Source organism: Schistocerca nitens, chromosome 8, assembly GCF_023898315.1.
Source record: "Schistocerca nitens isolate TAMUIC-IGC-003100 chromosome 8, iqSchNite1.1, whole genome shotgun sequence".
NCBI lineage: Eukaryota > Metazoa > Arthropoda > Insecta > Orthoptera > Acrididae > Schistocerca > Schistocerca nitens.
Genome location: NC_064621.1, coordinates 461531427 through 461558992, shown reverse-complemented (window position 1 = coordinate 461558992; position 27566 = coordinate 461531427). Strand labels below are relative to the sequence as shown.

General features: G+C 38.9%; 1 protein-coding gene across 6 annotated transcripts in view; it reads left to right on the top strand.

Moving 5' to 3' along the window:
- LOC126199369 (uncharacterized) overlaps positions 1-27566 on the top strand; it is a 329457-nt gene that overhangs the window by 260552 nt on the left and 41339 nt on the right. For all 6 annotated transcript variants that reach the window (XM_049936271.1, XM_049936270.1, XM_049936269.1 and 3 more), the window contains 2 exons: positions 6976-7340; positions 22353-23102. In XM_049936271.1, the coding sequence (XP_049792228.1) occupies positions 6976-7340; positions 22353-23102 (1115 nt within the window). The remainder of the gene's footprint in view (positions 1-6975; positions 7341-22352; positions 23103-27566) is intronic.

The following is a 27566-nucleotide window of genomic DNA, read 5'->3' as shown; positions in this document are numbered from 1 at the left end:
TAGCTTTATTCTGTAGTAACTTGTCAGAGAAAACTACACTGTTGTAGTTTAGTTAAGTCAGTCCATAATGAGAATCACCATGTCCAACAATATCTCCCTCCAGTGACAATAACATCACACATCTTTTTAATTACCACACAATTCAGTTAAAATATTCGTTAATCTCATATCCAGAAATTGCTTGAAAGATTTTAAATATTGATTTGATTTGATTAATGTAGGGAGAGAAAAACAACAGTGGTCTTAACCCACTATTGCCCTTGTGGAAACTGAGTTTATTGTGTGTTTTCGCTCTCTGTGATTCTGCTGAAGTCAGCTGATACTCTTAAGAAGTTGGAGGAGACCCTTTACTAGTCCTTTATAGATACCAGTTTCTTCAGGCTCTACTGAGCCAAATCTTCAGTGTCTTCCACTCTCCAGAACTTTGCATTGGAAGATTAGATGTGCTGCAGTTCCATCCTCCTCACCATATAGTCTACTTCTTCCTCTATACTCATCATGTGAGGTATTTCTTAAAGTTGTCTTACCAGTCACGAGTCCTGCCGTGAGTTTAAACTGTTTCCTGTTCAAGTTCAGGATTACTGAACTCTCTTGAAACATGGTTTCCCATAAACCAAGTTCGTTAAGTGAAAAATTTGAATTTCGTGCTATTCCACAAAGATGCTTCTCCAGTTCACTGCAGCAGCTACTTTCTGCTTCAGCAGATACAAATACTGCAGTAGCTTGTGACATAGATGTTCATATTAGACAGCTTTCTGTGATAGAATTCTTGAATGCAGAAGGTGAAACACCCATTCACATTCATGAAAGACTGAAAATGTGTTCAGTGAGAATTCTTGAATGCAGAAGGTGAAACACCCATTCACATTCATGAAAGACTGAAAAATGTGTTCGGTGATACAGCAGTAGAAATCAGCGCTGTAAGATGATGAGTTCATTGCTGTAATGAAGCTGAAGGGAAACACTGTTGGTTGGTGAATCATGACCCCATGCCACAGTCAGCGAGTTTGATGACATTTGTAGTGACCACCTGGTGACTGCAGATGATTTGTGTTACATTACTTCCCTCAGTAAAGGCAGTGTGACGATGGTTATTCAGCAACAGGGATACTCAAAGGAGTGTGCAACTTGATTACTTAGAATGTTAACCAACCAGAATAAAGAGAGAAGGAAAAAAATTGCCTCCCCACTCTTGCAGCACTTCTGTTTGGAGGGAGAGGAGTACCGAGAAAAAGTTGTGACGAGATGAAATGTGTTTTTTTTTACCAAAATCAAAGAGGTAGTTAATGAAATGGCTTCACAGAAACTCACCAATGAAGAAAAAGTTCAAAACTGTGTGATCAGCAGGGAAAGTTATGGCTACAGCATTCTGGGATGCAGATGATGAGATTATGGTGTTTTTTAAATATATAAAGAAGAGCAAGAATGCGTAATAAATTCTGCCCAGTACGTCAGAACTCCCAAATAGCCTAAAGCACATCTTCAGAAAGTTAGCCCAACAGAAGCTATGTTGGATGTTCATCTTTTACATGACAATGCAAGACCACACACCAGTTGTCACACCACTGAAGGGATTGGGAAAATTGGATGGCAGGTCTTGCCTCATCCCCCATACCATTGATACAGATTATATTGAAAATTCATAAATTAATGACCAGTGTCATAGTTCTCAATCTACATAGTTCAATTGAAATTGCTGGCAAAAAGAAGAAGAAGAAATAGGAGGCATTACTTTTTACTAACGCTCATGCAAGCTGCCACCTGATCCAGCAATGTTTTTTGATTTTACTGTTGAATTAGTATTGGTTAAGTCAGGTTCTGGTCCCATAAATGGAGTCATCGTGCCTTTCTTGGTGGCCAGTTTACCAGCTTGTTCATTGTCACTAATTCCTTAGTGATTAGGAACCTATGGCAGGTTTATCCTTTTGCTTTCCCCTAGTCTCCAAAGGGATCATGGCATTGTGCAACTATCTTTGATCTTGTTGCAGTGGCCGATAGAGATTTCAGAGCTGCTTGGCTGTCTGATGAATGTAGGTGCTGCAGTCCTTGTAGCATCTACGCAAATCCTCCTTCATGCAGACTCTGTTAGTGGGTATCTCCATCTAGAATACAGTGGCCAGCTTCCATAAAGAGACTGCTCTCTTTAGTCTAAACTGCACCCCTTATATTCTGGTCCCAGCACCTTCATCTGTTTTTGGCCTGTCAGTAACCAGACTGTCTCCTGAACGGTGTCCTGGTACATTCTTCCACTGCTCTCTTCTTCCAGTTGCTATATTGAAAGATTTATTGAAGCATTTGGAAGCTATTGTAATGACATCCGACATTTTCCCAACCATTTGTATATTTACCACTCTCACTATTATTAGATCAGTCCAGGGGTGGATGCCAATTAATAAGTGGGTGCTGAGACAGAGAAAAAAATAATAAGAAGCATGTTCTCAACTCTGGCTTAATCGTTTTCAGTTCAGCAAGTCCTTCGCAGATAATGATACAGCGAGATGAGGCTAACCAGTATTCTTCTGATGTTCCAAGTAAACTCCACTCTCTGAGTAGGCTGGCATCAGTGCGGTGTCCCTTAAGCTGGCTCAGTGATGACACTGCTTACATGTGCAGCACAGGGTGTGACTTTGAACTGGCAGCAGATTGGCAGGGCAGTCATGTGGGTTACTACCACCCTCTGATGTTGACTACCTGGTGTGGTGTCAATAGGGTAAGAAAACTCCCATCTTTAAAAACTCCTCACCAGTGTTGTGTCTGTTTAATTGAATGTGGCCAACTGTTGTGGAGGTACTAGAATCTTGAGATTGGGGGCCTCAGCTGACACCTGAGCAATTCGTCACTGATCGCTTGGAAAAGCATAAACTGTTTCATTGCCCTGAACATCAATGTGGAAACAAGAATCCTCTGAGGTGTCGAAGGCTGAATGAGTGCTAATGTGTATGTGAGAGAGAGTGAGTCTGCATTCGAATGCTTAGCCATTGGTCTGTACACAAATTCGACTCATGTAATTTGAAAGGAACAGAGACCAGCGGTCCAACTTTTGCACTGTGCGTGGAGGACTGGGTTTGAAGGGCTGAACAACGAGGTGAGAAGCTGGTGACCAGTCACCAAGTAGAATTTTCTTCTATATAAATATCGGTGAAATTTGGTCATGCCATATATGATAGCAAGACCTTCCTTCTCAATCTGGTGAGTAGTTGCAAGTAATAACTCAATTTATCTAACACAGCTTGCAGTTCACTGACATTCCTAGGAATTGGAAAGTGCTTTGTGGCTGCTGAGTGAGTGCTGACTGCAAAGAGTGGATAATCTGATTGTTGATCACATGCCCTAAATATTCAATCTGTGTGGAAGAAGGAGCACTTGTCTTTACTATACTTTAACCCAGCATCAGAGAGTACTCTAAACAATGTCATGAGATTGGAAAGATTATTTTAGGAATACAATCTGAACCAACTGTCTTCCAAATAGTTTTAACAAGAAGGAACTGTTACTGTGGACTGAGGCAATAATGCTGAAAAATTTCAGGTGCAGACACAGCTGATCAGTAACCTCAGAAACTTAAATAACCACATGTGGGTGTTGATCATAAAAACTTGTTGTCAATATGTCTCAAAGGGGAGCTGCAAATAAGCATCGCAAAGATCAGTCTTTGAGAAGAAGAACCTACACCTAGTGTGTCCATGAGTTCTTCAGGACATGGCAAAGGAAAAGAGTCAATCATAGTTGTGGATTTACTGTTACCTTGAAATTTGCATATAAACATAATGTTGTGACTCGCCGATCATTCAAAGTGCCGCCGCGCAATTACACGCGTCCTCTATGTGCGGCGCTGTCTGCCAGCCATGCAGCAGCTGCGCCACCTAAGCGGCCAGCCGAGCAGCGGCCGCTAGACTGGGACTCAGTGCTCATTCGAATGTTAACGTGTACACATGTCTTGCTTGTCAACTTACTCTGTGACTTATATGTGTTGTGTCGTTCTGAAATATATTTGTTAAACTTGACGTTATAACACATAATCTGCCTGAAGGTTTCTTTATCACAAACGGTACTGCCCACTGACTGGCTGCTACAGGGGAAGTCACACCATTGTCCTGCCAAGGTAAGAGCCCTTGTGCCCCCTGGTCTCTGTTAGCAGAAGGCATCGGCTGTAATCAGCAAAACTGGTTGTGCATTGTCTTTCATGGTAATGTGAGCCTCAAAATCAGTAGCTTTGCCCTGGCCACCTTGCAAAATGTCACTAAATTCATCTGTATACACAAAATTGTACATAGAGAGAACATTGTCTTGAATGTACAAACCAAACGGATAAGACAAGTCGATGCCAAAAATATATTGACTTCCACACGAGCACAAAACAGTTAATGAAACGGTCTTTGTAATGTTACAAACTGAGGCAGGTAGGCTGCAAACACCTCGTATAGGAATCTTATGTCCACCATAATCATAAAGAGTTGCCTTTGGCTTATGTAGCTTAGGTTTGACTAACAGTTCATAAGTGCTTCTGTTTAAACAACTCACTGACACACCAGTGTCTTGAACTGCATGTGTATTTTGGTATTAGCAAACAGTGGAGTGACTGACTACTTACTGGCCTGATGCTCAGTGGAAGAAGTGTGAAGCTCCTTCACTGTTGCAATGGACTTTTACAGTGTAACACAAAAACACTACTGGGCTTGGAAAAATTGTACTAACGTTCATGAGAATGTGCAAATTGTGTGTTGGACTTGCATTTCTGCAAACAAACAGTTTGAATGTGACCTGCCTGCTGGTTGTGCGCGGAGAAACACTGGGGCAGGATTTAACAACGCTAATCTGTGGCCTAGCATCTTTAGCTTCTCAAACAGAGCCTTTGGAGAAGTATCCTTACAAGTTTTGGTATCCAAATTGATACCTTTGTGGTCCTGAAGAGCTCAGCAGCTTCACCTCCTCTCAAAGAGGGTGTCTTGGCTACCGTCTCTGTAAGTCACTCCATGGTTCCATCCCTTCACAGACAAAGATAAGAGCACATGTGGCGAGATAGACCCTCCAGAATTTGGATCTGGATTTGTGTCCTCCCAGTCATTTCAAAGAGAGCCATCTGAATAAGCTCCATCTGCTGTGAAGGGATGTTGACCAGTGGATGTCCCTGCTCGATAACTGTCATCTTGCCATGGCTTTTTCTGGACCCATTTATCCTGAGAATTTTGTGTGTTAGACTTCTCCCTTGGTCTCTTGATCCCTGTCTTTGAGATAGAAGGGGTCTGATTACCCCCTTCATTCTGAGACATTCTTTTTTCCAGAAGTCTTAGTTTCAGGACCTTTTAGATCCTTCCATTTATCTTCTTGTTTCTTTTGTTGTTTGAGGAGTTTCCTCCTCTGAGACCCAGACAAGGATTTGATTGTGACCTTATGCAACTTCTGAGTAACAGTTTCCCCTTCTTGGACTGACCATATAACCAGTTGTGGAAACAGCTTCCAGTTGTTCTATCCAAGATGCTTGTGTATTTGAAGTTTCAAGAAATCCACCAGTTTTTGTTTTATTTTCCGTGTTTTCCATTGTGGTCCCACGCACATTGGGGATCTGCTCGGTCGACACCAAGGAACCCCATGTGGTGCAAGGCTGATTACTCAGGGAGCTCGCTTGGTACCCCTGTGGCTCTATTAATGACGCATCTTACCATGTGCCACACACCCTCGGCACCGATCACACAACACGTAGGATTGGGTATATTGATAATTGGGGAAGGACTGTGGGAGTGAATAGGCAAGAGATAGTTGGACATTCTTCATCTGTTCATCCATTGAGGCCTGTCAGGCGTAAGAGACCCTGCCAGTAGCTGTGCTACTGCCAGCATAGCTTCCAAAGGTGCTAGTCTCTCTGCTGTAATGGACAGTGCTTGTACAAGGTGATCTCCCCTGCAGAGCTATTACACATTAATATTATTTAATTTTGCAGGTGTCAGTGCACATATTTTCGCATAAAGAATGTACATAGCAGTGACATTTGTCAACGCTGAGCTCTGGGAGCAGACGTGACATGTCTTACTCATGAGCTTTCAAACTATGAAGTGCCAATTTTGGGTGAAGTCTGACCACTTAAAGATGGCCGTAGAATAAACTGTTGTTTTGTAAACTAGATTATGCTTTGTAAATCGGCTGGGCTGTAGTTTATTGTTTTGGATGAAGTACAAGAACTAATGTGAAAGAGAAAAAATTGCTGGTAGAAATTTATGAATATATATAGACTTTATTATTTTTCCATGATCTGGATCCCCTTGTTTACATGTATGAGCACCATAATGCAAATGAGGGTAAATTACATGAAATTATTAATTAGTCAGTTAATTAGTCAATGCTATATGTCATTTTATATGGAAAAAATAAAGTAACAAAAGTGTGTAGTCGATGCTTGGAGTGTAACAATAGTTATGGTGAAATCTGCCATGGAGAATAGTAATAGTCAGTGATGTTAGTTATTACATACCTGTATGTTAATTAATTTCAGACGAGTCACAGTATTTCAAAAGGAAAATGGAACCGCCAGACTTTCTGATGGTGTGGGTCACTTTTCCCAAATGAACTGATTAGTTTATAAGGTTTTCCAGATTTTGCATATTGTGAACTGTAGTACTGTACTGTCATCAGTTAATTATATTTTCAAATTATGAGTGCCCTAATGACAAATAATTTCATCAGTGTAAATAGAACAACCAAAATAATAACCTGGGCAATAAATTCAACTAAAAGTAAGGCTAATTAAGATATTGAGATTTTTGTGTAAGTGTTACATGTGAATAGCTAAATGACATTTAGGGTGGGGGAGGTGGGTGGCGATTGTTGTTTGTTGGAGTAGAAAAAAAATAACAGATGGGACGAATCCACGTTCATATGTAACACTTTCCAAATTTTTGTTATTCCGTGCTGGACTTTCCATTGTAAGAAGTGTAGGAGGTATATTGTGATAAGAAACTGACACTTGTGATTTTCTCTTAGGTCCTCACACAATTCTACCGCCAACCGCAGTCCCGCCACCAGGACAGCAGCAGTTACCTCCTCCACAGTTTGGCAGCACAGTACTTGGTTCTCCAAGTCACATGTATCTCCCGCAGCAGGCTCAGCCACAACAGCCACCCCTGCACCAAGGCCCCCAAATGCATCAACAACCCCCTGCTCCTGTCCCAGCTCCTGGACCTGAGCCCCCACAGCCAGTCCAACATCCACAACAGCAGCAGCAACAGCAATCACAACAGCAGCAACAGCAGCCTCAACAGCAACAGCAACCACCTCCTCAGCATCAGCCTGCATCACAAGGATACCAACCACAGCATGCCATGGCTACAGTATCATATCCTTACCAGGTAAGTACTAAATTGGGCCTTTTACTGAACCATGGACCTTGCCGTTGGTGGGGAGGCTTGCGTGATTCAGCGATACAGATGGCCGTACCGTAGGTGCAACCACAACGGAGGGGTATCTGTTGAGGCCAGACAAACATGTGGTTCCTGAAGAGGGGCAGCAGCCTTTTCAGTAGTTGCAGGGGCAACAGTCTGGGTGATTGACTGATCTGGCCTTGTAACATTAACCAAAACGGCCTTACTGTGCTGGTACTTCGAATGGCTGAAAGCAAGGGGAAAATACAGCCGTAATTTTTCCCGAGGACATGCAGCTTTACTGTATGATTAAATGATGATGACGTCCTCTTGGGTAAAATATTCCAGAGGTAAAATAGTCCCCCATTCGGATCTCCGGGCGGGGACTACTCAAGAGGACGTCGTTATCAGGAGAAAGAAAACTGGCGTTCTACAGATCGGAGCGTGGAATGTCAGATCCCTTAATAGGGCAGGTAGGTTAGAAAATTTAAAAAGGGAAATGGATAGGTTAAAGTTAGATATAGTGGGAATTAGTGAAGTTCGGTGGCAGGAGGAACAAGACTTTCGGTCAGGTGATTACAGGGTTATAAATACAAAATAAAATAGGGGTAATGCAGGAGTAGGTTTAATAATGAACAAAAAAATAGGAGTGCGGGTTAGCTACTACAAACAGCATAGTGAACGCATTATTGTGGCCAAGATAGACACAAAGCCCATGCCTACTACAGTAGTACAAGTTTATATGCCAACTAGCGCTGCAGATGATGAAGAAATTGATGAAATATATGACGAGATAAAAGAAATTATTCAGGTAGTGAAGGGAGACGAAAATCTAATAGTCATGGGTGACTGGAATTCGTCAGTAGGAAAAGGGGGAGAAGGAAACATAGTAGGTGAATATGGATTGGGGAGAAGAAATGAAAGAGGAAGCCGCCTTGTAGAATTTTGCACAGAGCATAACCTAATCATAGCTAACACTTGGTTCAAGAATCATAAAAGAAGGTTGTATACCTGGAAGAATCCTGGAGATACTAAAAGGTATCAGATAGATTATGTAATGGTAAGACAGAGATTTAGGAACCAGGTTTTAAATTGTAAGACATTTCCTGGGGCAGATGTGGATTCTGACCACAATCTATTGGTTATGAACTGCAGATTGAAACTGAAGAAACTGCAAAAAGGTGGGAATTTAAGGATATGGGACCTGGATTAACTGAAAGAACGAGAGGTTGTAGAGAGTTTCAGGGAGAGCATAAGGGAACAATTGACAGGAATGGGGGAAAGAAATAACGTAGAAGAAGAATGGGTAGCTCTGAGGGATGAAGTAGTGAAGGCAGCAGAGGATCAAGTAGGTAAAAAGACGAGGGCTAATAGAAATCCTTGGGTAACAGAAGAAATATTGAATTTAATTGATGAAAGGAGAAAATATAAAAATGCAGTAAATGAAGCAGGCAAAAAGGAATACAAACGTCTCAAAAATGAAATCGACAGGAAGTGCAAAATGGCTAAGCAGGGATGGCTAGAGGACAAATGTAAGGATGTAGAGGCTTGTCTCACTAGGGGTAAGATTGATACTGCCTACAGGAAAATTAAAGAGACCTTTGGAGAGAAGAGAACCACTTGTATGAATATCAAGAGCTCAGATGGCAACCCAGTTCTAAGCAAAGAGGGTTTATACAAGGGCGAAGTACTTGAGGACAATATTATGGAAATGGAAGAGGATGTAGATGAAGACGAAATGGGAGATAAGATACTGCATGAAGAGTTTGACAGAGCACTGAAAGACCTGAGTCAAAACAAGGCCCCAGGAGTAGACAACGTTTCATTAGAACTACTGATGGCCTTGGGAGAGCCAGTCATGACAAAACTCTACCATCTGGTGAGCAAGATGTATGAGACACGCGAAACACCCTCAGACTTCAAGAAGAATATAATAATTCCAATCCCAAAGAAAGCAGGTGTTAACAGATGTGAAAATTACCGAACTATCAGTTTAATAAGTCACAGCTGCAAAATACTAACGCGAATTCCTTACAGACGAATGGGAAAACTGGTAGAAGCGGACCTTGGGGAAGATCAGTTTGGATTCCGTAGAAATGTTGGAACACGTGAGGCAATACAAACCTTACGACTTATCTTAGAAGAAAGATTAAGAAAAGGCAAACCTACGTTTCTAGCATTTGTAGACTTAGAGAAAGCTTTTGACAACGTTAACTGGAATACTCTCTTTCAAATTCTGAAGGTGGCAGGGGTAAAATACAGGGAGCAAATGGCTATTTACAATTTGTACAGAAACCAGATGGCAGTTATAAGAGTCGAGGGGCATGAAAGGGAAGCAGTGGTTGGGAAAGGAGTGAGACAGGGTTGTAGCCTCTCCCCGATTTTATTCAATCTGTATATTGAGCAAGCAGTAAAGGAAACAAAAGAAAAATTCGGAGTAGGCATTAAAATTCATGGAGAAGAAGTAAAAACTTTGAGGTTCGCCGATGACATTGTAATTCTGTCAGAGACAGCAAAAGACTTGGAAGAGCAGTTGAACGGAATGGACAGTGTCTTGAAAGGAGGCTATAAGATGAACATCAACAAAAGCAAAACGAGGATAATGGAATGTAGTCAAATTAAATCGGGTGATGCTGAGGGAATTAGATTAGGAAATGAGACACTTAAAGTAGTAAAGGAGTTTTGCTATTTAGGGAATAAAATAACTGATGATGGTTGAAGTAGAGAGGATATAAAATGTAGACTGGCAATGGCAAGGAAATCGTTTCTGAAGAAGAGAAATTTGTTAACATCGTGTATAGATTTAAGTGTCAGGAAGTCGTTTCTGAAAGTATTTGTATGGAGTGTAGCCATGTATGGAAGTGAAACATGGACGATAACCAGTTTGGACAAGAAGAGAATAGAAGCTTTCGAAATGTGGTGCTACAGAAGAATGCTGAAGATAAGGTGGGTAGATCACGTAACTAATGAGGAGGTATTGAATAGGATTGGGGAGAAGAGAAGTTTGTGGCACAACTTGACTAGAAGAAGGGATCGGTTGGTAGGACATGTTTTGAGGCATCAAGGGATCACAAATTTAGCATTGGAGGGCAGCGTGGAGGGTAAAAATCGTTGAGGGAGACCAAGAGATGAATACACTAAGCAGATTCAGAAGGATGTAGGTTGCAGTAGGTACTGGGAGATGAAGAAGCTTGCACAGGATAGAGTAGCATGGAGAGCTGCATCAAACCAGTCTCAGGACTGAAGACCACAACAACAACAACAACAACAACAACAAAACAACTGTTACTGTTGACTTTCCTGTGACATTAACATGAATCAAGAGACCTGTTCCACAATACTTTGCATCACCCATTGAATAATAACACAAATGGTTATTATTTTAACTTGATGTATGAAACAAGTTTCACTATACACTTTTTGCTTAAGTTCCACATCTCTACTTTTTATTTAAACAGTAGTATCATAAAATGTAAGTCAGTTTTCTCGATTTTGCTACCATAGAACTTAGTACAAGTAATAACAAACTCAGTGATTATATGAGATGGAGACAGTAAAATCACTTCTCAGCCAAATCTTTCAGCAGATGTGGATTGTCTTGACACAGCAGAGATTATTTCCTGTGCTATGAGCCTGCAGATTTGTATCTGAATTTATCTTGTCCTGATAAAAGTATTCCTATGTTATCAGAAATCCAAAGAATTATTTTATTACGTACAAGAATATGTGTTATCCCCCAAACTATTGTTATTTCCACTTTTCATGAGCACATTGATTTTGCTCTGCCAGAAAAAAACAAGGATAATTGCTGGAACTGTGGCACAGTGTGGAATATATTTTTATGTGTGGATGTATAGAGTTCTTTCTTGGTTAAATTGTTAACTCATAGAATGGAGCAAAATAATTTTCTCATTCCTTAACTCCGACAGAGATCTTTGCCCACCACAGTTGGCACTTAGTGCTAGGAGCTGACAGTGGCTGTTGGCACATGAGGTGTGTGTGTGTGTGTGTGTGTGTGTGTGTGTGTGTGTGTGTGTGTGTGTATTGCTATTGTTCTTTTTTTTCCTACATCTGAAGGAGGACTCTGCCTGATAATTTATAATATTTAGTAGCCTTCTTTCAATATGCCTGTCTGACACTCAACATCTGTTCTGTAGTATCAACCTACCCTCTTTCATATTGTAAAATTTTATATTTTACAGGCAAGTGGTCCCACACAGGTATGTAATAGAATTTGTTGTTGAGGAAGGCAGTTAATAATCGTTGCTTAGCAAGTACAGTAGAACTCCAGTTACCCAAACGGCAACTATCTGGATCACCAAGTAACCAGATCACTTTGAGCAAAAATTAATTTGTACTGTATGACTACAATTGTTTATTTTGTTCAATAATTATTACAGTTTACAGCACACTGCGTATTTATTATCATTATAAAATCAGTCAGCATGAATGTATTCAGACAAAATATTCCAATGAACACTGATTAAAGTATGCACATTGTTAGCAGACAAACTAAAAGTCCTTCAACAATTAGACAAAGGCTTTAGTAGCAAGCAATTAGCTGAAGTGTTTAATGCGGGAACATCAACAATTTCAGACATAAAAAAGTCCTCAATTTTAAACTTCTGAAGATGAGAATTCGCTGTGGAAAATTATAAAAATGGCAGAAAAAAAGAGGTTGAGTAGGCCATATTAAAGTGGTTTTTACAGCAGTGCCCCTTGGAAAACACCCTTTCAGGGCTGATTGTTTCAGAAAAAATCGAAACTTTTAGCCAAACAAATCGACAGTTTGTTTTCATTTAAAATGAGCAGTGGCTGACAAAATTTCAAGGCAAGGCATGGTGTACATGAGTTGGATTTAAGTAGTGAAAATCTGTCATCAGACCCAAGAACAACAGAAAATTTTATTGAAAAAATTCAAAACTGAAGCAGAACCTTATGACCCTGAATTTTTGTACAATGCAGATGAGGCAGGCCTTATTTTGGAAGGGTTTATTTGAAACAACTTCAACTTCTAAAAGGGGAACTAGTGCTCCTGGCCATAAGATTAGTAAAGATGATGTAACCGTGCTGAACTGTACTAACTCTACAGGAAACCACAAAATACTCCTTATGTTGGTACAAAAATCTAAAGAATGCATGGCTTTCCCGAAATATTAAACTTCCCAGCTTTTTCAATAATCAGCCAATGGTCTGGATGACAGCTACTGTGTTTTTTGAATGGTACATTTAAATTTACATACATGAAGTAAAAAGTACCAAGATACCATAGGGAAAGAAGGCAGTAAGGTGCTGTTAATTCTGGACACTGCACCCACCCATTCCACAGGAAGCCTTCTTGATAGAAAAGATGGGATGTTTAAAAACACTCTTCCTGCCACCAAACATGACAAGTTTACTGTAGCGAATGGACCAGTTGGTTATTGAAACTATGAAGTACCATTACAGAAGACAACTTTTGAGGAAGCTTTCCATAGAAGATGCAAATGTACAAGGCAATGTGGCCCAGTACCAAAAATTGATTTTAAAAAAAACTGCTCTTACATAGTGATAGAAGCATGGAATTTGGTGGAGACAAGCACATTAAAAAGAAGTTGGAATAAATTGGAAGGCATTTCAACCAAAGATAAGGTACAGAAAAAAAAAAAACAACATGAAAAGGAAGAGGAAGAAAGAAAAGTGGCAGATGTCGAAATATTACTTGAGGATATAAGAAAGATTCTTTTTAAAATTCCTGGACATTCATATAGCAGCTTGTTTGTGATTCTTTGGACCCTGGATTCCAAATTCTCTGTGTCGATGAAATCATTCAAAGTATGAGATAAGAAACTGATGCCCAGGAGGATGACATTGTCACTGAACTGAATGTGGGACCATCAGCTGCTGAGGCGTTTATGTGTATTCACACTTTGCTAATATGGATGGAGGGGCAGCCTGAGTGCGACCATATGCAGCTGCTTACCCTCAAGCGGATGTGAGACTTGGCTGAATGAAAACGATTCGAGACAGCAAAACAACTGACTATGACTGATATGTTCAAAAACTGATGTTAGATGTAAGCACATTACAGAACCTAAACATCATTATTTTGTAGTCTTTAAACTAATATTTTAGTAGTATGTCTGCACAAATTTAGTTTTTTTTTAGAGTTCTACTGTAATAGGATATTTTAGGATATTTTTTTAGTGATAGTCCTGAAATAATTCCAGAAGACAATGAATAATTCTTTCGCAGCTGTTCGTACTGCCTCAGATTTCTAAAGCTTTTTGGATATTTAGATTTAAATTTCTTAGTTTTGTGATCTGCTCAATCATCTATCATATTTTTACAATTGAGTCCTCTGACCTAGACTTCCAGATTGAGTTTCTGTATGCCATGAACTCATATTGTTGTTGTTCTGGTGGTGGTGGTTGTCGTCTTTAGTCCAAAGATTGGTTTGATGCAGTTCTCTGCACTAGTCTAACCCGTCTAAACCTCTACACTTCACCTCTCCTCTGCACAACTATGCAATCTATGTCACTTTGAACCTGTGTGCTGTTAAGACTTGATCCTCCTGCCCCCCCCCCCCCCCCCCCGCCCTCCCCCTCTGCCCCCGATACACACACATTATTTTTAACCTGCCCCATACTACTCTCCATTATAAAGTTGATGATTCTTTTATTCCTCATGATGTGTCCTATTAACCAGTCTCTTCTTTTAGTCAAATTGTGCCATAAATTTCTTTTTTCTCCAATTCAGTTCATTATCTCCTGATTAGTTATGTGATATGCCCATGTAATCTTTAATATTCTTACGTAACATCATATTTCAAAAGCTTTTATTCTCCTCCTCCCACATTTAACTTCCATAAAGGACTACACTCAAAGTAAAGACTTCGAAGCACTTAAATTTATATCAGATGTTAACGAATATGTCTTCTTCAGGAAAATTTTCCTTGTTATTGCCAGTGTAAATTTTATATCCTCTTTAATCTGGCCATTGTCAGTTATTTTGCTACGCATACAGCAACTCATCCACCGATTTTTGTGTCTCATTTCCTAACCTAATTCCCTCAGCATCACCCGATTTAATCTGACTACTTTCAGTTTCCTGTATTTTGCTATTGTTAATGTTCATCACATAATCTTCTTCTTCTTCTTCTTCTTCTTTCAAGAGACTACCCATTCTGTTCAACCGCTCTTCCAAGTCCTTTGCTGTTTCTGAGAGAACTACAATTTCGTCAGCAAACTATAACTTTTTTCCTTCCTGAATTTTATTTCTCATGCCAGATTTCTTCTTGGTTTCCTTCACAGTTTGCTTAGTGGACTAACTCCCCCTGTATTTTCAGTAGAGGTCACAGGTGCATTCCTTTTGCACTTCTTAAACACATTGAGCACCTGTTCCTGTTGGTCAAATATTGCATGACATTGGCACATTGGGGAGGAAGCCATGTTAATGAATAACAACCCCAGTTGGTAAAAAGTTCTTTAATTCACGGCGTGTTTCTGCCATTATATTGAAATAATTTTGTAGTGGAATCCGTAAATGATGTTGTAAATGCAGCCGAGTGCTGACATAATGATATAGTGAATACTTAAAAATTTACTGGACAGGAATGTAGGAACTCTACACGAAAAAATTTTTAACACACACAAACATTGTATTCGTACAAAAAAAATTAAAAGAAAAGTATAGCTTGCATTGTGCTGTCATGAAGCAAAGCCAAATGATTACAAAAGTAAAATTCAGTTATATTCAAGTGATGTGCTCGGTAATATACTAGGAAACAATAAGTGTGTCGTGATAATAAGAACTGTATGTTTTGATACATTAAAAGTCTTAGCATGCTTTATAGCATTAAAACTCGTTTTAGACATGAGCTTAAGGTAGTTACTTTGATTTATTGAAATACTAAAATAGTTGTAATGGACAGTGGACCCAGGTAAAGTGTAAAGTTATGTCTACCAGTGTCAGCTGATCTATTATAGAATACAAGTAATTGTAGAGACTGTGGCGTGTTATGGACTTATCACAGATTAGTAACTGGATAATAATATATTTACTAATACCTGAACACAGTTACAAAATTGCAGAGTGCCCTTAATGGAAACTACCAATAATGGGGTGACATACGTACAGGAAATGCAGTTCCTTGCGTACCCTGCTCACTGAGCACCTTCCCCTGGATCCAGGGAGCAGCAGTTATTCACCAGTTTAGTACACAATTGTGGAGCATCAACACACTGCAAAGATGGAGAAACAGTTAATAGGGTCATTCCATGCAAAGTGGTCGAATTTTAAAAAAATGTCCCACATGACTGTCATGGATTTTGCTGAAATTTTGTGTGAACATTCATGCTTGTTCCCATTAAACATTGGTAAAGTTTTACTTTCACCAGTACAATACTTCCAGAAATATAGTCATTTGTTTGATCCCACCCCTGAATTTTCGGGAACATTGAGACAGTATCTCATATTTTCGATTAAGAAGCAAAGCGAGGCTATCTTGTACAGCTTTTTGCGCTCTATGAAGCAAAATAATAATAAAAGATTTCTTGAGAAATTTTCATATGGATAAAAAAAAACACATTTGAAAAAGGAGTGAAGTTAACTGTGCCCATAATAACTTACCAATAGAGGGTTTTAGAGTATAAAATTTCATTCTGATACTGCTTTCCAATAGTTTACAAATTGAGGGCAAAGTTGAAATTTTTTGTGAAAATGCAAAAATGGCTATTTGTAGCCCTCTTTTACAGAGAAGAGTTTTCTGCAGACACCTTTAAACCATTGTCTAAGAACATATTCTAAACCACCTAAACAACTAGATATGGTTCAGCAATGCGAGCATGTCGGGCCCTAAAAAACAACAAAGTGGAGGTGCATTTAAAATACACTCATATATCGCTGGTCCTCAAATTAAATCTGACATCTTTCATTATATTCTACAGTTGTTTAGAACTCTCTGGAAAATGTAATGTCCAATGTCCTGATGACTAGGAAAGAGCGATCAAGTCAGAACAACTCAAAAACTTCAAAAAACCGATGCCTTTTGTCACAGATCATCATGACATATTTCAGCCTGTTTTTCTGCTACAATAACTACAGAATCAAGCTAGTTATAAACTTCAAAATGTAATTGTGATTTACTTCAAAATTTAACTGTGATTTACCGAGCCACTGGACATTGCATTATCAAAATTGCTGCATAACAACTGCAAAACATATCATAAAAACTATCTTCAAGTTTTGCACTGTGTAAGTTTTGGGAAAGTTCATAGCAGTCAACCTGAAATTTTTTTGTGAAGGATTCATATTCTAGACAATTTTGAGTATTTCTTTTTACTGTGAAATGTTATTGAAATGTAAGTTAAATTCCAGTTTAAAGTATACCATATTTTGTGTTGGTATAGTTTGCGACTTATATCAATCAGTGTAAAATTGTATTGATGTGTTGCTATGGTCCATGGTGGCTTGTTTCTGTGGAGCATGTAGAAAATGCTATTCAAACATTAAGAAACAAAAAATGTGCAGGTTGGGATGGAATACCCACCAAAGTTATAATGTGGTACACAATAGAATTGCAAACCCATGAGCTCGAATAATAAATCAATGTTTTGAAGAGGGCTGTTTCCCAGAGGTACTGAAATATGCTGAAGTCAAACCACTCTTCAAGAAAGGATAAAGAGAGATCATGGGAAATTATCGTACTATTTCAATTCTCCCAGTCCTATCTAAAATATTTGAAAAACTTGCTGCTGCACAAATTCAAATCTTCATATGGCACATATTATTTTTCTGACTGGAAAAAAATATCTCAGGGTGTTCCACAAAGCTCCATATTAGGCACAGTCCTATTTCTCTTCTGTATAAATGGCTTACCATTAAATATCAACTCCCCATCAGTTCTGTTCGCAGATGATACTTCTGTCTTAGTTGAAGATGAGGATTCAGAAAAAATCCCCAAATCTTTGATCAGTACCTTAGAAACTTGGTTTCAGCTAATTGGGTTGAATCTAAACATATCTAAGACTCATGTGATGCAGTTCAAAACCAGTCAGTCAAAATGTGAGCAGAGTAAGATTGCATACAACAACCAAGATATAGAAGAAGTTGACTCTGTCAAATTCTTAAGTTTAAATGTAGATAAAAATTTGAGCTGGCAGGCACATATTGAATACCTGGCAGACAAACTGAGCAGCTTTGCATTTGCAATGCAAATATTATCAACTGCAACTGATATGGACACACGAAAAGTAGCATATACAAACTACTTCAAATCCATTATTAGGTCTGGTATTGATTTTTGGGGTAACTCGACAAACATAGTGTGGATACTAAAAATACAGAAAAAAATTATTCGAAATATGTGCACTGCAAGTAAAAAAGAACCATGTCGACCATTATTTAGAAAACTTAAAATATTAACTCTGCCATCCTTTTACATATATGAGATTATTATATTTTTTTGTGCAATGGACATGGTTTACTCGAGGGAAAACATTTTGTCCATTCACATGATACTAGAAACAAAGAAAATTTTATGCTCCCCACCCACCGCCTCAGACGTTATGCCCAGGGACCTCAGTACATGGGTTTTGCGCTAATGGTCTCGCAGTCGCATTCTCGCTTCCCGAGCAGGGGGTCCTGGGTTCGATTCCCAGTGGGGTCAGAGATTTTCACCTCCCTCGAGATGACTGGGTGTTTGTGATGTCCTCATCATTTCATCATCATTCATGAAAGTGGCAAGATTGGACTGAGCAAAGGTTGACAATTTGTACAGGCACTGATAACCGTGCAGTTGAGTGCCCAACAACCCAATCATCATCATTATCATCATGATCATCATCATCATCAATACATGGAAATGAAAATTTGTACTAAATTAAAAGGGAACTAGTTGATGATGAATTTAGGCTCACTTAAAAGAAAGCTATATGAGGTACTGACACTGAACTGTTATCACTCAGTGGATGAATTCATGCAGGGCAAGCTGGAAATTTGAGCTGGGTACAATGAGTTACATATTCCAAGAAATATCCTTATAGTGTTATTATTTATTGTAGTGCTATTATTTATGAATGTAAAAGTCATTGTAGCTGTATTATAAATTTTTGACATGTCTCCTGTACACAAACCAAATGGATTGCAAATGTACATCATGAGATGAATAAAACAATTCGCAAAAAAAACACTGTTGGTTTCTCGTCGAGTGAGAAAATTGGCATCGCACTTGCCATAGTGACCACGCCTGGTAGCTTTGTAACAGCAGCCTCTGGTGTTTTTTTTATTTACCATAGACTCCCAAGCCTGATGATACATTTCTTTAAATATTCGGAGGACAAAGCTAGAAGAGTTCTCTTTTAGTATCCTAAGTTTCCTTCCTTCCAGCTACTTGAATTTTTTACTGGTTTCATTACTTTGCTATAGAATGGCATGAGAAAAACTATACCGCAAGCTAAGCAGTGTCACTTGAGAGTGCTGGAATAGTTGCAGTAATGAGCTGTTCTAGAGTCCACCACTTGTCACTCCCTGATGGCCAATAAAACGAATTTGCTGGTCCATGTGGGTGCATAAGTGTATTAAAGGATCCATCTTCTCAGCAGAAGTCTTACAGATAATTCCAGTCCACCACTATTTTTCATAAATACATGCAGCATATTGTCCAGCCGGAGGTCCGATGTCAATATATCTATGTCACTAGTCACTAATTCTGGCTAGAAAAGATGATGCATCGTTTGAAAATCTATTGATGTGAATTGCTGTTCCATCAGTTGGCAAAAAATGATAATTTTCTCTAGTTCCTGCCAAGGATGCCCATGTTGAAACCATCCTTCTTGTAATACTTTATTTCATTCAATTTCTTCTTTGTGATGAAAGCAAGTTTAAAGCCATAATGTTCTCAGTTCAGAAGTGAAACAGATCAGACTTTCAGCTAGGACAATAAGTTTCACGTATTTATGAAAATGAATGGTATATTGAAAATTTCTGTGAGGCATCTGCTGAGGAGAAGTATGCTTTAATAAGTTTTATACACCCAAATGGCCCAGCAAATTCATTTTATTCGCCAGCAAGGAGTGACAATTGCTGGATTCTGGAACAGCTCATATTAAATTTATTAGAGCACCCTCAGTAACATCGTTTGATTGGCAGTATAGTTTTTCTCGCGATATTCTGTAACAAGTTAATGAATTTTAGGATCTTGAAGGAAACATAAACTTAGGATCCTAAAAGAGACCTCTTCTAGTGTTGTCTTCTGACACTTAAAGATATGTATCATCAGGCTTGGGAACCTGTGGTAAAAAAACTGACCAATGGCTGTTATTACACAGCTATCGGGCATGGCCCCTATGGCGATGGGAAAGCTGGTTTTCACACCTGACAAGAAACAAGCAGTGTTTAAGCCACCATGGACTATAGATATACATTTACACAATTTTTCATTCATTCATGTAAACTGCAAATTATATGAACACACAATATGCTGTACTTTAAACTGGAATTAAACTAGCATGTCAGTAGCATTGCATTGTAAAAAGAAATACTCAAAATTCTCTAGAACATGGTCCTTTCCAAAAAAATTCCCAAAACTTACACAGTGAGACAGTGATGTAAAACTTGATGTGTTTTGCAACTGTTATGCAACAATTTTACTAACACAATATTCAGTGTCTTGGTAAATCACAGTTAAATTCTGAAGTTTATAACCAGTTTGTTCTGTAGTTATTGTAGCTGAAAAACAAGCTGAAATATGTCATGATGAATTGTGACAAAAGGCAGCCATTTTTTGAAGTTTATGGAATTGTCCTGACTCAATCTCTCTTACTTGTCATCAGGACTTTCAACATTACCTTCCTGAGAGTATTCTAAACAATTGTAGAATATAATGAAAGATGTCAGATTTAATTGAGGACCTGTGATATATAGGCATATTTTACTTGCACCTCCGCCTTGTTGATTTTTAGGGCCCTATATTCTCGCACTACTAAACCATATTGTTTAGGTGGTTTAGAAAATGGTTTAAAGGTGTCTCAGAAAACTCTCTTCTGTAAAAGAGGGCTAAAATTAGCCATTTTTTGTGTTCTTACAAAAACAGGCAACTTTGCTCTCAGTTTGTAAATGATTGGAAAACAGCATGAGAATGGAATTCTGTATCCTTGTATTGGTAAATTATGATGTGCAAAGTTTCAGGTTTATCTTGCAATTACTTCCAGAGGTACAAAAACCTTAACTTCACTTTTTTTTAAAGTACATATTTTTTCAGCTGAATTTTCTGCAAATTATCCATATGAAAATTGCTCAAGAAATACTTTTTTTATTATTTCACTTATTAGAGCACAAAAAGTTGTACAAGATAGTGTAGTTTTATTTCTTTCAAGAAAATAATGCCAGAGATATTGTATCTTAATAGTTGTGCTATGGGGTCAAACAAATGACTGGAAGTAGTATATTAGCAAAAGTAAAACTTTGTAATGTTTAATGGGAGCATGTGCAAATGTTCACACAAAAGTTTAACAAAATCCATGATGGTCATGGGGGAACCTCTAGACCACTTGGCGTGGAATGACCAAATGTGCTTTCAAGTGTGTCATACGTTTACAAAATATTTGCATGTGAGAAATTCACTGGAGGAAGCATCAAAGATATATGCAATGCCAGAAAATGACACATCGACACACCTGGAGTTATATAAAAATTAAGAAATTGATAATCTGAGACATATTGCACTTGCATCATGTGATTTTTCCAGAAACACTCAGTATGACTTGGAAGTTACTTGATAATTAAAAATTAAAAGACTTATTGTGAGAATAATGGAAAGTCCATAATGGAATAGCAACAATATGGAAAGGGAGGATTGCTGCTCACCTCCTAGAGGAGGCATTTAGTCGCAGATGGGCATAGTAGAGAATGTTAGAAATATTTAAGGTTTTGGACGAAGTTCTTCTTCTGAATAGAAGAAGAAGAAGAAGAAGAAGAAGGACTGTTCAAAAGCCGAAACATTTGTAGCATTCTTTTTCATTGTGCCTTTCTGAGACTCAGTGCTTCCTCTATGTGTTGCAATCTGCCTTTCCCCTGTTGTTATTGTGAGAATGGTTAATTTCTCGGAGATAACTTATATGCTATAGTGGAACTGAAGCTCATAGCCTATGACCAACTCAATAGATTCTCTGGCTGTCATTCTTCATACTTTGCATGACTGAATATTGATCAGTTGGACTTTCCTATGAATGATCTAAAATTTCTGTCTCAGTGAATTTAGAAACATAACTCTTTGTGTGTTCTAATGATATTGCTTGGATTAAATGCTTTGTTCTTTGAGGTAAAGTATTTTTGTTGGAACTGTTTTGTAAGAAGTCTGAATGTGCAGGTGCAGCATTGCACTCTTGTAAGTCAGTGTGGGGGTATTAAAATTGGGAATGTTTGATTTCTCACTGAAGTGCATGATGAAAATATTTGAAGAGACAGTCTATTTTCAGGTGTATGCAGGAAATACCAGAACAGTATCAACTACTGAAAGTGCACACTCATGTGAATCATGTGAAATTTTGTGACAAACTGGAATTCCTTTTAAAACTGTGATCTCCTGCATATTTAATTGAAAACTACATGTCACTACTAGTAATGCTTTTCAGAGTATCAGTTTTTTCATTATTTGCATTGGTTTGGATCACCCAGTGTTTACAATACTATTCTGTCCAATGCTGTAGGGAAATTGCAACAGAACAACACATCTGACAACAAACTCTGTTGATTACTGCTCATTAATGTCCATTTTGTGTCCCACTTTCATGAAAGGTGATATGCTTTCATACAGACTTCATTTCTAATCTGCCATGTTGAGTTTTTCTAAAAGGCAAGAATCACATTTTCTTTTACTCCACCTTAACTATATACATATGGCCAAATCTTTGAGTGAAAGCTCCCCAGAAGTACAAGAAAAGTGTGTTATATTTTCCTGTTGTACTCTTTTTTTGTGCTTCAGATGAATGATTGTTGATATTCCTATAATCTCTTTTGCAGTATGTCCAGAATTCTGGACCTCCCGCCATGACATATCCAACTTTTAGCCGTCTGGACCAGCAGCAGCCTCCACAGCCGTTGCAGCAGCCTCAAGGTCATGTCATGCCAATTCAGAATCAGGGTCCACCAATGCAGGGACAGTTGCCACCAATGCAAGGCCAAACACTATCAATGCAAGGACAAACTCAGACATTGCAGATGCAGAATCATATGGCCCCTCTGCAAGGTCATGTGCCCCCTGTTCAAAACCAAGGTCCACCACTTCAGAATCAGGTTCTACCTGTACAAAGCCAATGTCCTCCTGCACAAAACCAAGCACCTCCAGTTCAGACTCATGGAGGGATGCAGTTGCATAGCCAGGGGGCACTACAAATTCCAAATCAAAGTACTGTAACACTCCAGAATCAAGGTGGTCCCCCTAATCAGGTGACAGCAGTGCAAGGGCAGGGCCCTTTGCCAGTGCAGCAAGGTGCTGGTGTACCTCCTGTGCAATGTCAAAATCCCCAATTGCAAGGCCAAGTATCACTGCAAGGACAAGGCAGTTTGCAGATGCAGAATCAGATGCAACAGCCACCTCAGGCATTGCCTTGGCAGACACCGACCCAAGCTCAATCCCAGCAGCACCAAGGAACGGTCACCTACCAGCAGCAACATCACATTCAGACACAACAATCAGTGAAAACTGGGACCAAAGGAGGCCAGAAGAGACGATTCACAGAAGAAAGAGAGGATTCAGGTGATAACTTCCAGGTAAGTTTAATTCGTTTGTTTACAGGTACCTAAATAATTTAAATTTTTTGATGACATAGGTTTATAACAGTAAGCCTCCTACCATTCCCAGCCCAATTATTGAAAGAATCAAACTTCAGCCAAAAGCTAGTTTTTCATACATCTCAGTGTTTGTGATATCTTCTGAGCCCTGTGCAGTACAGGATATAATTTTGCAGGTACTTCCAGTGATATATTTGGATACTGCTGCAAAATGTGTTGCCATTAGATTTAGTAGTGAGAAAGTAATAAATTAAAATGCCATCGTTGGTGATGAAGTTGTAGTGCATGAACAGTGAAAATGTAGTAAGGAATAAACTTTTCTCCTGTAATAACTTTTGGCGGAGTGTGGGGGGGGGGGGGGGGGGTGAAGGTTTGAAATTATGTGTACAGTTGTGGTTGGAAGTTGCTGAGCACTTGCACTTGCACTTACCTGATAAATATAGTCTTAATTAGTGCGTTATTAGTTATGCTGCCTCGGGACACACAGAGTTTGTAACTTTAATACTTGACTTATCGTGTTAAATTTTTAATGTAAGATCACACTTCTTAATTGGTAGCTAATGGCAGCATTTTGAATTTTGTCAATAATTATATTAAATAATGAATATCAAATTTTTCTTGCACATGGAAGTGTTAAATAGGCACCTGTAACTGGAACTAGGAAAATTCTGGGTGAAATACGAATTAAGACGGGAGTAAAGGTAACCAGTGACTGTACAGTCATGGCGATGAGTTATTGAAAGGCGCATAAACCAGGCTGAAATCAATATTAAGTTATCAGACAGTGTCTTTCTTGGATCTGCTTGACTAACAATACATCCACAAATAAGTCGTTCTGACATTGCGGCCTGACTGGACCCAGACTTTCATATGTGATATGAGCCCCTCTCTATCTCAGGACATTTAATTGTATCTCCTCCCTTTCCCAACTACCAAAAAGGACAGAAAAAATCTAGTTTTATAGTTCATCATCATGTCCTGTTCCATCACAAGCATATCCTATCTCGCTAGAGGTAGGGCCACCTTTTGCATCTCTGCTGTAACTTTCGCATAGCCTTCTATGTGGGTATGGTGCCAACCAGCTGCCCACTTGAACCAGCAAGCCATTGTAAAATTATCTACAGTAAGTTATCAATCTATTACTGTACCGATAATGCTATATATCCAATGTGTATTTGTAACTCGTCTGTATCAGATACAGTCCCTCGGAAAGTTATGAAAAACATTAAGAACAACTTATTTCTTGGCACTTTTTAAACATATTCCATTGTGGAACAGGAAGCAGCCTCAGCCATTTTCATACTGCGTATTAACAGCATGACAATCAGAGCACAACAGTGCAGAGACTGTGACTGTATACAATTTTTGAAATAAAAACTACATAGCTAAAGTGTGATTAAGAAAAATGTTGATGGCTGTTAATGCATTAGAATATGTTAAAGTTTCATTTAAAGTAACTTAGTAATAATATTTCTAATACATAAGTAGGACCTACTTCCAAGGGCATAAGACCATCAGTGTATGTGTGCTGTGGCTTCTGACGAATCATCAAGTTTGTGTTTTTTATATCATGTTTATTCTAATGATGAACAGAGTGTAGTAGCATAATTTTACTCTATTTACTTATCAGTGGGAGACAGAAACAGAAATCAGGCTGACGAAACTGCAAATATTTCTCAGCGTCTGTGGACAATACACATCATGTACTCACCATGTTATGTGTACACTTATCTTTAGTTGTGCAGAACCAAATATCATCCCATAGCCATGGGGCTGTTTCATGCTCCAATGTCTTGCATGGATTGAGGAGCAGCTGCATGGGATTTAGGAGCAGGTGCATGGTGGAATGTAAAAGCATCAATCTTCCCCTATCCTTTACAATTCCCGAATGGTATTCAAAGAGCCAAAATTTCTCTAATTTTAGTGTTACTGACATTACACAGATTGTGTGTTATAGGAAGCAGTATGCTTCTCGATTCCTTTTCGAATGTGGGCTCTCAGAAGTTTGTAAGACACTGTGTAATCCAAAATCTCCTAATGCAGTTCTTTGGACATTTCTTTGAGACTCTGACACCTCCCAAACAACTCCATGATAAATTTTGCACCTCTTTCTTGAATTGTTTGTGTCTTTTCCACCTACCTGTGACCAATAAAAGCACGCTGGTGGTTGAACGAGGTTTCTGTCAGTGACCTCTTTGATGTGTGACTTGCTCCTCCTCAGGATTCTTTGAGTAAATCTGAGTCTGGCTTTTGTATTCCCCACAGTTAGATTTATGTGGTTGTTCTAGCTTAAATTGTTCCAGAAAACTGCTCCTAGATTGTTGAAGGTTGTAACTGATTGCAATGACAAATTGTCAGTCTTGTAGTCATACAATATCAGATCTTATCTTGTATTTACAAGTATTACATTACATTTATTTATGTTTAGGGTCAGCACTAATTATTTGTAGGTTTATTTGCATTTTATAACAAGTATCTAATGATGAAGCAACCATGTAAACAACTGTGATGTCTGCGAATAGCATTAGATACAAATGGCAAAAAACTTCATTTGATAGGTATTGTACATATATCATGAGTAGCAATGGCCCTGTCATGTTATCTTGAGGTATACCAGACACCTTAGTAGCTTTGTAGGAAGTGGCCAGTCCAGTCACATATCTGTTTGGATATTCCATATGTGCATATTTGGTGTCCTAGGCAATGGTGTGGAACAGTATCAAACACTCTCAAGAAATTGAGAAATCCTGCTTCACCCATGGGATTGAGTGACACTTGAAGCTTTTGCTTGGTATTTGACTCCCAGTGAAGGAAAATTGGATACCTGAAGCCGACATGCATCATTGGCAACACTTATTTTCCATTGGTCCTGCTCACAGTATTCCATTTTGATCACTGATTAGCGCTGACTGTTCTCATCTGAATATTTTGAGTGTATTTTTTATTGTTTTATTTCTTACTCCTGTGCTTAGAGAATAAAAAACAAATAGTATATACTTTTTAGTTTTTGTTTCACCTGAAGACACACACATCATAGAAACCTGTGAAATAAACCTAAGAACTTTTAAATAATAATGACCATGTGATAACTTAATTCACCACAGGTGCTGTGCAAAATATGACAATTATAACAGAAAGAAAACAGGAAGGGAATGTTTCCTTTTTTGTTAAAACAATCATGAACTCAACAAGAGAAAATTGTGTTGTAAATTACTGTCTTCATGTCAAAGAGAAATGTTTAGAGTTTAGGTCCTCATTAAAGAAGAAGAAGAAGAAGAAGAACAATGGCAGGTTATCAGAAGTTAAGTGAGTTTGAACGTGGTGTTATAGCCAGTGCACACGCGATGGGACATATCTCCAAGGTAGCGATGAAGTGGAGATTTTCCCATACAAACATTTCACGAGTTTACTGTGAATATCAGGAATCCGGTACAACATCAAATCTGTGACATGGCTGTGGCCAGAAAAAGATCCTGCAAGAACAGGATCAATGACGACTGAAGAGAATTGTTCAACATGACAGCAGTGCAACCCTTCCGCAAATTGCTGCATATTTCAGTGCTGGGCCATCAACAACTGTCAGCATGTGAACCATTTGGCGAAACACCATTGATGTGGACTTTCGGAGCTGAAGGCCTACTTGTGTACCCTTGGATGACTGCACGACACAAAGGTTTACACCATGCCAGGGCCTGTCAACAACAACATTGGACTGATGACTGGAAACATGTTGCCCGGTCGGACGAGCCTCACTTCAAATTGTATTGAGCGGATGGACGCGTACTGGTATGGAGACAACCTCGTGAATACATTGCCCCTGCATGTCAGCAGGGGACTGTTCAAGCTGGTGGAGGCTCTGAAATGGTGTGCGGTGGGTGCAGTTGGAGTGATATGGAACCCCTGATACATCTAGATATGTCTCTGACAGGTGACACGTACTTAAATATCCTGTATGATCACATGCATGCATTCATGTCCATTGTGCATTCTGACATACTTAGGCAATTCCAGCAGGACAAAGCGACACCCCTCACATCCAGAATTGCTACAGAGTGGCTCTAGGAAAACACGTCCGCTGGCCACCAAACTCCGCAGACATGAACGTTATTGAGCACATCTGGGATGGCTTGCAACGTCTTGTTTAGCAGAGATCTTCACCCTCTCGTACTCTTACGGATTTATGAACATCCGTGTAGGATTCATTGACTCAGTTTCTTCCAGCACTACTTCAGACATTAGTTGAGTCCATGCCACGTCGTGTTGTGGCACTTCTGCGTGCTCGCGTGGGCCCTACATGATATTAGGCAGGTGTACCAGTTTCGTTGGCTCTTCCCTGTAGTCCACTCTACTTTTACTTGATTAATTTTTCTTTTGCTTTTTCCTTCAAGTAATTTAATTTGAAAGAAATAATTAGTGGCTTGATCCATTTTATGATGTGTTGCT